This window comes from Acanthisitta chloris, unplaced genomic scaffold (genome assembly GCF_000695815.1).
Source record: "Acanthisitta chloris isolate BGI_N310 unplaced genomic scaffold, ASM69581v1 scaffold7994, whole genome shotgun sequence".
Classification (NCBI taxonomy): domain Eukaryota; kingdom Metazoa; phylum Chordata; class Aves; order Passeriformes; family Acanthisittidae; genus Acanthisitta; species Acanthisitta chloris.
In genome coordinates, this window is record NW_008670937.1 from 30,599 (window position 1) to 42,608 (window position 12,010).

Genomic DNA, 12,010 nt, shown 5'->3' on the forward strand with positions numbered 1-12,010 from the left:
TTTAACTTTCAAATAGCAAAACTTGGGTGAGATAATCCTGTCTGAAGTGACTAGAATATTATCTTGTTTCCTGAAGCCTCTGAAGTGGCACCTGTCAGTCTCCCAAGACCAGGGCTATCACATCACACTCTGATAAATTGCTCTCTATGTAGAACTGAAGTTTTTCCTACAGCAATTAAATCCTGTCAGTCATTTCACTGATACTGATGAATTTATGTAAGAGTCAAGATGAAGTTTGCTTGTCTTTAGGACTAACTATGATTAAACATTTCAGGTTCCAACCCCAACAAAGCATCTATTTCTAGCACTTTCCAGGAAACATAGGGAATCAGAGCACAACTCTATCTGCTGCAAATCAACATCTTAGTTTTATGGCTGTAACCTTTGACCATGAAAGACCTTCTCTCTTGAAAATAATGCAGTATTTGCCAGCTGCTAATGTAAATGAAAAGCTGACAAAAGGATCAGGTCCATTCCCTCTTGTCCCAGTTGTTGGACAAATTTCTCAGTGGTAACTCACACTATTTTGTGTTTACCATGAACAGCAAACTCAGAGAATCAGGTCCAAAGTGCTTAGGAGGCCCTGTCCCCAACCTCTTTTAGGTCAGCACCATCTTAAGCCATTTGCAGTGAGCATCCAACCAGCAAGATGGGCTCAGTGCTGTACATTAATAAAAGTCTTGTGCACCTGTTGTATCACACGCTGACACAATGGTCCTGTAAATGCCTTCTGTACTCTCCTCCCCCATATAGGTACTTATAGAGTGGTTGCTCTGTCTTTCTTGCTTGTTAGCTGCTGATTCTGATGCACAGTGTCACAGGAGAGGATGAAGGTTGTATTCAGCCAGATAGGCAGTTTCCCCACCCCTTGCCCTGCAAATACAGACTTATCTGCTCTGCTCCTCACTGCCACTTAGTCTGATATATAAGATGGGCTTCCATGGAGCTGTTTCAGACAGGGATCTGAATTGAGACCAGAGGAGAGCTTAAGAGACCTTCCTTATACACAAGCAACATCAGCTAAGGAACATCCAAAACAACCTCTACATGGGTCAGATAGCAACATGCAACTACACTACCAAAAAGTGATTCCATCTGCTATTACGAAAACTTAAAAGTCAAAAGAAAGGAATCTCCCCGAAATGAGCAAGTCAAAGCAGAATGCCTGTGGAATACCTCATGTGGGATTTCACATCCAGCAGCTCCAGAGAAGTCACTCGGGGCTCACCAGCCAGATTCTGCAAAATCTTCAGCCTCGGACCACAGTGCTTGTAAAACTCTGTGCAGATATTCAGCAGTGACTCCCGTGGTCTCCTGAACTCCTCTCGGGCAATTCGTTCATCCAGCTCCTCTCGGGGAAGGCCCTGTCCTTCCTCCAGTAAGTGAAGGTTCTCCCTGGAGGATATAAAATGACACAAAGTAGGAAGTGTTACATGCAGTGGATCAGCAGGGACAGATGATAACAACCTCTCCATCCTGTTTTTGGAGCAGATGCTTTCCACTGCAATTGAAAACAAAGATAGCAATTAGCAATAAAAAAAAAAAGGGAAATTATAATTTGAAAAGTCTTGCTAAAAATCTAAGTGATTTCTGTATGAACTATCCTTTGCTACCCTCCTCTAAGAAAGTTTTCCCATCACAGCAACAGAGGGTACAAACAGTGCATCACATGTCAGTGGAAACAGGGAGAAGGTTTTACTGTACCTGATAAAGTGTAGTTTGGCTCCCTGTTCAGGGTACCTGGGAAAACAGAACAGTGAGGCTATAAACAGCAGCTTAGTAGTTCCTACACTGTGTCTTTCTGAAAGAAAGTTTCACTGTGCTAGGTTTACTCGCCATGGGCAGGATAATATCTCCTGTCACTGGAACAATGGCTACACAGTTGTGGACCACATTGAATATCTTTACCTCCCAGATGGCACCAAAAAACATACTGCTACAGTTATTAACCTTGTTAAGAAAGGAAAAATTCAGGCTTAAAACCCATAACCCTCTTTCAAGCAGTTTCTCTGATTTTCACCCCGGTGCTCAGTCTGTTCCACAAAGCCAGAGCTCACCAAGCAGAAAAAAATACCTCAGTGTGTTTTTTTGGTTTATTGTCATTTTCTTTTGCTGCTTCTTGTTGAGAAAGCATTAATGAACCCTGCACTACTTGGCTAACGTGTCCATGGCTGGAACAGTGATCATTCTACCATCACGAGACTCCTGCTGTTGCTAGCAGATGTCTGTTGCAATGATAATACAACACAAGAAACAATGTCAGGAAACCTGGAGCAGTGCAAAAATATTTGGATCAGAGACTGAACATTTGATAATTAGAAAGATCTGGAAATATAAATCAAGATGCCTGAGTCACACAGCATTGGGAATCTCTGCATTGCCTGTCAGCAGATACACATTAACTGCTGTCCAAAATCAGCAGACAGATGATAAAGCACTACTTTCCATTACACCTTATTTTCCTTAGACTGGACAATCTTGCAATGGAAGCAAATGGCATATAGCCACTTCAGAGCTGAGCTGAAGGAGTTTATCTTCTTCTCAGATCAGGGATGGAAAGTCAAAGCTGTATTTCATCCATGCCTGGAATGGCTTTAAAGAATAACAGACTGGTTCCAGGAGTTACCAACCAAGATGTGTGCACTACACATCCATAAACTGATGCAACAGTCCTTGGATGATCCATGAAGAGAGTGATTTCTATCTCCCTTGAATAAAAAAAAATTAAAATTAAAAAAAATCTGGGAAATAATTTGGAAAGCTCTGGAAGAACATCTACCCTGGCTATTGTGAGGCAAGAATTCCCTTCCAGGTCAGCACAAACATTCAGATTTCAAGCACAGTAAGGCATAGGCTGGTCAGGAGAAGGCAGGACTGCCTAGAAAAGTAATCAGCACTGCAAAGAAAAGCCTTCATAATCCCAAATACTTGCGGGTGAATTTTGAAACAAGATTTCCTAAGCCCTTGTTTGTCCAGAGGCCTTGTCTAATTTGCAGCAGCCTAATTGGAACAGCCACTATGACCAAGGAGCAGTATTACAGTTTGCTGGTGCCATCTCATTCCTTATTTACTTCTTCCATGTGAAGGCTCTTTTGTGGTTTGGTTGGTTTTTTTAAGGACAAAAATATTCCCATTCTTCCGTTTCCCTCAAGTTCTGTCACACCCTCCTTTACTATCTGTAACTGTAAAAAAACTCAGACTAATGTGGAGGTAGAGATCATAGAAAGAGACCATAGGAAACGTGAAAGGAAATGAGAAAGAGAACTAAAGATAACTAGAAGAGGTACCAGTCTCTGTGAGTCTTAAATGACATGCAGTTTGTGCTTGTGCTGCTGTTCAGCCTCTCGGAACAAGACCCCAAGGATCTGACCCTTCTGCTCTCCAAGTGTGCTCTGCCCAGTGATCACATTGACAGTGGACTCAGGAGGGAGCAAATCAGAGCACTGAGGGACATAGTTGCTTTGGCAGGATACTTCTAGAGTGTGGAAAGGAAAACAAATAACAAGTGATTTAAGATAGGTGTCCTCCATTTTGATATCCTGGTCTTCCATGTAGACACATGGTTTTAAACTAGAAATTCTAGTCTTGGGTATTTTGGCTGTCATCAGAAATGCAGTCCTGGGCTACGTGCTCTTTTTATGTGACTGTTTTCTCTCACATTACCTACAGCACTTCCTCAGCTGTCTGAGGCCATGCACTCTGAGCAATGAGATGTTCAGAAAAATGAGAAAGAAAGAAAGAGAGATAGAAAAGCCCAGTGACTTACCTGGTGTTCACACCTGCTGACATGGTATGGTTTGCTGTTGTGGTCCCTTTATGGCCTTGATCACATCTGCTCATCTGTGGGGCTGTCATAGGCCTGCCAAAAAGAAAGTGAATAGCACACTACAGACTAAATCTAACAAGCACACTGAAATTCTGCTTGTGATCTGGTGAAGTCTGACACTAAGTTTACCACGTCTAAAACTCAACCATTATTGAAGCTGAGCTGCATGTCATGACCTCCTGTGCGTTCCCTCTCCCTGCACAGATACCTCAGACCTTTGAACCATGTAGGTTACCTGGTGAGAACTTCTACACTGTACAGGAGGGCCTGCAAAGAGGTGGCAAGGGCACTCATAGAAGCAATCTCCTCACGAGCTGCTGTCCCAGTCTCCACTTGAGAGGTTTGTCGCTTCAGTTTCTGCAAGTAGCAAGGAACCAGCGCTTCCAAGACCATCAGCATCTGGAGGCTGGAAAAATAACAATGTTTGGTCTGTTTTATTTTGTCAGTCCTGAAACTCACATAGGTAGAGGCTGATGTTTCTCTCTCACTAGGCTTGTGATTTCATTGCTGCTCACTAGGAGTCCTGGGCCAAAGAAACTATTAGATTAGGAACTTCAAGGGAGAAAACTAGTTGATACATGAAACAAGAATAATAATAAAACCAACCTGATCTTTCAGGTATCTTCCATATACGTCATCTATCTGGAAACAATCATTTTCCCTTACAAAGACTCTTTTATTCTCTGATTCCCTCTTGCAAACTAACCTTTGTACTTAAGCAAGTTCATCTCCCCTCTCTCTGTATCTTCCTGTTCTTTCCAGCTGTCTGTTTCTCCCCCTTCCAGTTCCCTCTCCATTGCTTCTCTGTTGACAGAAACCTGCAGGAAATGGTGTGATCCCCACTTGGAAATAATGCTGACATGTTGCTGCTCCAGCTGCCATCCAGCTTAGCGCTGGCAGAGTTTGGAGGTGGTGCCCTAGGAAGGGTATCAAGAAGGGGAACAGGCAGAGGCTTGGCCTCACAGAGAAGCCCCATGCTTGGAATGAGTTTCTGTATCTTCTGACTCCAAATGGAGCCAGACTTGCTTTTGCATACCATACGCAGCTTTTATGCCTTTTCTGAGTCTGCACAAACTAAGACAACAGATCAGCACCTTCTGAATGATTCAGGAGCATAGGCCACCACTGTCACACACAGCTTGATGGCTTCACTGATGGAAAAGGTCAAGTCTTCATTCCCATAGCAGAAATCTGGGGGAGTAAAGCAACATGAGAAGACATATGAATATGAAAGGTGCTAGCACACTCTAACTGCTTCTCATGTTAACAATGCCTAATAGACTCTGGGGTTCTGATAAGAATCTGCCTATATAAAGGAAACGTGCTGCACTTCCACTTGCACCCTGCTGTCCAAGAACTGAGCAGGTGAGAAACAGCTCTCAGTAGATCACTCATGCCTGAGCAGAAGGCCTACAGCTGCACTGGAGTCCTGTTTCAAACACCACCCATCACAAGCAAAGTCTTAAGCTCATACGTGACTAGGACACATGTCAAATTAATGACAATTTTATTCTTCCTCTGCTTTTGTTAGATGTTCCCACCACACAAAAAATATGTTGATATACCACTGATGGCAAAAGATAGTTTTACTTCTCAAAATTCAAATGCCTTCCATACTGGTAGCCACAGGGATGCCAGAACAAGAGTGAGTCTATTTTGCTGGTGATTTCAGAAAAAGTTTTCAAAAGCATTTAAGTCCCCTAACACAAATATCACTTTGCAGGTAATTAGTTCCAGGCACAAAGAAACTGAAGTATCCAAAGAATAATATTTGTAATACAACCACAGTCCTGTTTTCAGAAGTCACTTTGGTATGCGGGAGCCCAAGTCAAACTTCAGATCCCAAAGCATGTAAGTCACTTTGATCAATGGAACTTGGAAGTCAGATATTTTAGATAATTCTGATCTTCATATGGAAGACACCAGATACTCAACATGGTCATCTACAGTCTCATCAACACATACTAGAGAATTTTCAGACATGTCTTTGAATAGCTTTCCACAGAAAACCCCAAGATTTTATATAAATATTGGCTACAATCCACAAAGAGGAAGAACTATCTCCTGGTTTTGTACCATCTTATGACTTGTAATATAATTGTGCAGCATCATAAAATCCCAGCATATCACCAAGCTTTAAGGCTAGACAGGCTCCACAGTGCATCAAGATGAGTGTTACTTAGAGGAAGTGCAAATTTGGAAAATAAGTTGAAAAACCTTATAAAAATGAGCAAGAAGTACTTCCCTCCAAAGCACAAAGCAGCCAAATTCTTAAATGCTGCATTGCATGGATAACGATCCAGAGTCACAGTGTCCTGGATACATCATACAGCCATATATATTCTGCTTTGTGATAAATCAACAACTCCCCAGGAGCTCAGCACTGCTGAATATCTGAATGACATTCGTCAACATCATCTACTAGTCATAGTCTGCCCACAGGAGAGGATGCTTTTGTTTGCTGCCCACATGGAGCAGAGGAGAGGATGACACTGATCTTGTCAGCATGATACAGTTTATTAAGCATCTTTATTCTTCACCCACACATAATAAAATTCAAAATGCCAGGGGCTAGGCTAAGACTAGCAGGCTTAATGCAGAAAAAGTAGCTTTGGAATAAAATAAATTAATAATTCCTCTCCTGCAGAAAATACCAAAAGGATGATCGTGATAAAGCCAACCGTAAAAGCCTCATGAGGCAGAAAAACCAGATATGACTGTATTCTGGTAGAAGAGAAGGACCTCGAAGAAATCATGCTGCATCAAATCTATGCTGAATCAATAAACATCCACCAGAACTACTGAAGAATGGTTGCTTTGCTGTTACCTAATGATTTGAGAGGCTTCTCGGCTTTCACCAGCTCTAAGATGTCCAAAATGTCTGGAGTATCTCCCTCCAAGGACTGCAGCAGGTCAAACAGGCACTGAGCTGACACTCCCTTGCTGGTTCCGTTGTTTGCAGCATCCTGTTCCAACAACAGACATTCATGGCTGATTTTCTGAGGGCTTGTGTGCATCCCAGAAATCTTTATCTGGAGGTGTGGGCAACCTCTGTTTTTGACAAAGGGCCCACATGGAGTTCAACAGCTTATTGCTCTCAAACAACAAGCCTTGTCTGACACTACTGGGGGGAGCATGACCTGAAAATGGCACACAGGTCTTTGCTGCCCTGTGAAGGACAAAGGTACATGTGCATACACTGTCTGTGCAGTTAGGTTTGGCAGCCTCATTTCAAATTAAGGTTGCATTAACTTGCTTTAACTCGCTAAAATGTTAAAAAGTAATTAATGAATATTTCCAAACATGGCTAATACAGTCTTACAGTTCACATATACTTAAACTTGGCATTAAACTATTAGTTCCTGTAGCTGGATTTTAAGAACAGATTTGTGTTTAAAGAGTTAGAAATCATAAATGTCCTTTTATGGCATATTTATACACAAATTTAAAGTGAGACCACATTTACTAGCCTAGATACCAGCACCCCATTACCTCAGGACCCTGCTCCATCAGCCAACACACAGAAGTGTGCAGAAATAAGCTCAAGACCTGGTTCTGTGCAGCCCTGAGTGCAGGAAGCACTTGTTCAGCAAGAACTGTGCTGCTACTCCAGCTGCTTTCCCTCTGTGACCTCTGACAGGGGGTGGCTGCATACACAGGCTTCCCCACCCCGAGACTGGGGAATGACTCTTACAGGGAACTCCAGGAGTGGAGCCACACTGGCAAACAGCTGCAGAATAAAGGGCTTGCGGTGCAGAACGTAGAACTGGCGGCACGCAAACTCAATTGCTTGGCGCAGCTGTGGGTTGCTTTCGTAGTCGGAGTATACCTGAGGCAAAGAGAAAGGACATGGAGACACTGCTCCAGTGAAAGAGCTCTTCATCTCCTGAGCCCAGCCTGAACCAACTACAACCTTGTGCTTCCTGATGTGTTTGCCTAACACGAGTTTAAAGACAGAGGCTGGACCATCCACCCTGGCACTGCCTTTCTGGAACAACCTATCCTTAGAAAAAAGCTTTGCTTTTCATGCATGAACCTTCTTTGTCACACCTTTAGTCCATTATTTTTTTGCCTTATGTAGCAGAGATAGATTCCTTCCCTCTCCTTCCTAGAAGCACTCTACTTGTTAGGAGGCAGTTAGTGCTTTCTTCCTCAATCTTCATAAGTTTTAGTTAATTAGATTTTCCAGTCCTTTCTCACATGACTTGTTTTCTAGATGAATATCCCTGTCCCAGCCTGCAGTCTCTTGCATGAACTGATGCTTTCTGTGCAGTGCCCACAGCTGGATAGAGCCAGTACTTCCAGTCAGGAGTGCTGCTGATTGGAGCAGCAGAATTATTCCATGTTTCTTTCACAAGACACAAAGCTGTGTAGTCACCCCAGAGTGGCATTTGAGATACATTTCTCTTTCACCCTTCAGCAGAAGGACACTGTTGATTCATGTTTAGTTTCAGATCTGTAACAACTCCAACAGTGTCCCACAGAGGTGCCACTGAATCAGCTACTTTCTCTTCCATATTTGTGTGGCTGATGATTCATAAGTGAGGTCTAACCGGACCAACATGATCTGGTTGTTTTATTTCCTTTCTTCAGACTGCACCTCCAGTTTGTCGTTATAATTTGAACTCTTAGCCTGTCTTCTAACACACTGACAGTGTGTTTTAAGATATTTTAAGGGGTTTAGAGTGGCATTTCCTTCAGGGATGGACATTGAACCATGCAGCCAATATGTTACCAAAGACGTGGAATTCATTTCTTAGTTATGCAAATAGTATAAGTTGCTAGGAACAACTTCTCTGTGCTTCCTTCTCCTGTCCATTTCAATCACCTGTCTGTACCTCTCTACTAGTACATGTCTTGTTTGGTGTGGGGGGAGGCCAGATTTGTTGTCAACTGGTAATGCTGAGATTTTATGGTAGTACAAAATTCACATTATAGCCCAGAGTTCCTGAAGGTTTGTAAAAAACTATTGGAGTGTGAGACCTCTGCAAAGATGTATTCACTTCTCAATAGCCTGGTAGGCTGAGGAGATTTAGCATGGCTTTAACACAAACAGAACCTTCTATCTAGTGTGGTTGTGAGGACAGTTAATCTCCGTGGCCGGTTATACCAACAATATCTCATTTACTTGAGAAAAGGGAAACAATTATCTGTGTATGCATTTTACCAAGGAAAGTGGAAAAACCTGCATCAAAAAGAGCCCTGTGGGGCTATGTGCATGAATGCATCAGGAGCTGAGCTCTTAACTGGTTGGTTCAATTAATGGCTGGTTCAAGCCCAGAATTAATAGAAGAACTGACCAACAACAAACCAGCTGATCTTGGGTGCCTGGAAAAGAGAAGTAGATGTCTGCAAAAACAAACAAGCCCAGCAACACCTGGATTTACTTTTGAAATTGCTTTTTTATCGCCCAAGAGTGGTCTTTAATTGATTCAGCAGTGTACAATAATGGGGGGCAGAGGATAGGAAAGGATTACAAGTTAATTCCTCTCAGCATGAAGTGAAACTGAAGGGAGAGTCCTTCACAGGGCTGAATGGTTACTGCTAAGTATTTCAAATTATGTTACTAAGCTATTTTATTTCAAAATGTCTTGTTTCTAATGAATAATCCCATGCACTCCTGACCTGGATCCAATTCATACTCCTCTAATTATATAAGGCATGATATTACATTTTCCAGCTACAAAAGAGTTTGTTTAGATAGCTAAAGTCATCCCTGGTCCCAGTCACTGAGCTCTGTTAATGGTGTTAAAATGAACATATATAGGGATGTTTCTTTTACAGAAATGATATTTTTTTCTGTATCTGTATTATAATGCTAAATATTTAGATACTGTCTTTGAGCCCTATAGAAATAATCCTTCCTGTCTGTAAAACAGCTATGTTTTTAAATTTTACTTTCAGTAGCTGTTTTTTCTCAAAAGTCAACAGAAAAAGAGGCCTACTCGTATGCCTCAGAGAGAAGAGAAACTCCACCTCTAACACTTCCAGTGTTTGTCATCACTCACAGGAAAAGATGATATGAAGTTTTTCATAATAATTTAGAGTTATTTTCATAATTAAAAAGGAATAGAATTTTGTTTCCATCAGCAAGTAGCAAACCTAGATATTTCAACTGGTCTCCAAATTTCACCCATCCCTGGAGGAAAAAGAACTGAAGGAGATCCAAGGTCCAAAAAGTCGTCCAGAAATTTCACATTTCTGTGTGGCACTACAGAGTGAGGGAGATAGACATTCATTTATTTAATACAAAGAAGAAAAGAAACTATAGCTGTTTACTCAAGAAGAAAAGGAATGCTGATTTGGGCCATCCCACCCTGATCTGTTACCTTCTTGGGGCCCCCAAAAATCTCTGCTCACACCAGGACTCAGCAGATTGAGGTTTCCCTGTTCAGTGCATTCCCTTGTATCACTCCTGGGAATGGCTCACCTGCAGCATGCTGGGCAGCACCCACTGGTACCCACTGAGGGAGAAGAGGTGGTTAAAGTGCACAGCTGTGTTGATGACTGTGGCAGCATACTGCCTCAGCAAGGCACTGTCCTCAGGGTGCAGGATCAGGGCACCGTTGAAGACGTTCAGGAACAGCATGATCTCATCCCCCCAGGGGAACTCGCTGGGCATGCCGAGGAACATCTCCTCCAGCAGCTTAATCCACAAGCTTTTCTGAAGAGTGTCCAGGCCAAAGAGCTCTTTCCCAGCTGTGAAGAAGAGGCAAAACCAATCAACTCTGTCCACTACAGCCAGTCTCACCACACTCCCAGAGGACAAAGGCCTCTCCAAAGAACCATCCCACAACATCCTTCTGCCTTTTAAAAATTATTTCACCCATCCTGTGCCTCTGGAAGTGCCCAGAGGGCCTGAGCAACCCCTGACTGAAAGGAACAACATGAAGAAAAAGAATGATAAATATCATACAGCTCATTAAATCTGCTCCCCGCTGGTTGGGCATTCTTCTCTTAAAAAGTAGAGGAAGATCTGAGAGTGTACATACGTCATCTGTCTCACACAACCTGAATGTCTGTGTGCATTTACGCTCAGTTTTTATCCTCTAGGTGTCCCACACATTATAGGACATCAATGCAGAGTTACAATAATGCTTCTGAAATCAAATGCCTTTAGGGCCTGTTACAGAACTTGCCAATGTTTACTATCCTGCAACAGTGGCCTGTTTAATCCCCAGGTCAGGCTGGAAATCCCGATTGACTTTCAGAGCAAAGTTTCTAAGTGGGCTGTTTCTGTATCCCTGCTGCAGAATTTTCCCAGTGTTCACTGAAGGCCATTGCTTCCTCAAAGTAGATGGCAAAGGACTCCGAGAAATCCTTTTCAGGAGCAGTTATGATATTTGATGATAGACAGTAGTGCAGCTGTAGCATCGTGTATAATTTTAATACTTAATTATAACTTTTTCTCATTTGGGTCCAAAGAAAGTAGGTTTGTCTGGAGACCTCTAACAGTGAAGCCCTTTCTGCTGCTGTACTTACAAACAAACAGCTCTGCATCAGTTTCCCTAGGAAGAGATTTATCAGCTTTCAGTAACCACAGGATCACAGAATCATTAAGGTTGGAAAACACCTCTGAGATCATTGAGTCTGACCTATGACCTAACACCACCATCTCAACTAGACCATGGCACTAAGTGCCATGTCCAGTCTCTCCTTAAACACCTTCAAAGTCGATGACTTCACCACCTCCCTGGGCAGCACATTTCAGTGTCTAAACACCTTTCTGAAAAGGAATTTTTCCTAATGTCTGATCTCTTGTCCAATGCTGCAAGCCTGTGTGTTTCTAAGGCAAGTGAAGCAACTCTCCAAAACCATCTGGACGCTGGACTACCACCAGAGAAAGCAACCCAAAGGCCATACCTTGAGGATCACTGAAGAGTGAGAACTCGGCATCAATGGCACTTCGGGGAAATGAAGGCAAGCGGAGGAGATCCTCCTGGAGCATAGACACATGGGACTGCTTGTGGGCAGTAGGGATTTTCTGCGTCAGTGATATCAGGAACAACACCCGCCCTACCTCTTCCAGCTTGCGGGTGAACACCTGAGGGTAAAGGAGACAAGGATCTGTATGAGTCTGATCAAAAACGTCTTTACAATGTATGTGCACTTTACTAGGTTCACTTTCATAGCTCTCTCTGATAGGAAGGTTGCTGCACTCATGGCCCAGTGGCTCCCGCTGAA

At 42.7% G+C, this 12,010-nt stretch overlaps 1 protein-coding gene across 1 annotated transcript in view; it reads right to left on the reverse strand.

Annotated features, from left to right (window-relative positions):
• UNC80 (unc-80 homolog (C. elegans)) overlaps positions 1-12,010 on the reverse strand; it is a gene marked incomplete at its 5' end in the record, with an annotated part of 127,435 nt that overhangs the window by 27,499 nt on the left and 87,926 nt on the right. Inside the window, 9 exons of the mRNA XM_009073891.1 lie at positions 1,177-1,395; positions 1,705-1,740; positions 3,767-3,859; positions 4,062-4,232; positions 4,921-5,017; positions 6,654-6,792; positions 7,521-7,655; positions 10,257-10,525; positions 11,690-11,870. Coding sequence (XP_009072139.1) covers positions 1,177-1,395; positions 1,705-1,740; positions 3,767-3,859; positions 4,062-4,232; positions 4,921-5,017; positions 6,654-6,792; positions 7,521-7,655; positions 10,257-10,525; positions 11,690-11,870 — 1,340 coding nt within the window. The remainder of the gene's footprint in view (positions 1-1,176; positions 1,396-1,704; positions 1,741-3,766; positions 3,860-4,061; positions 4,233-4,920; positions 5,018-6,653; positions 6,793-7,520; positions 7,656-10,256; positions 10,526-11,689; positions 11,871-12,010) is intronic.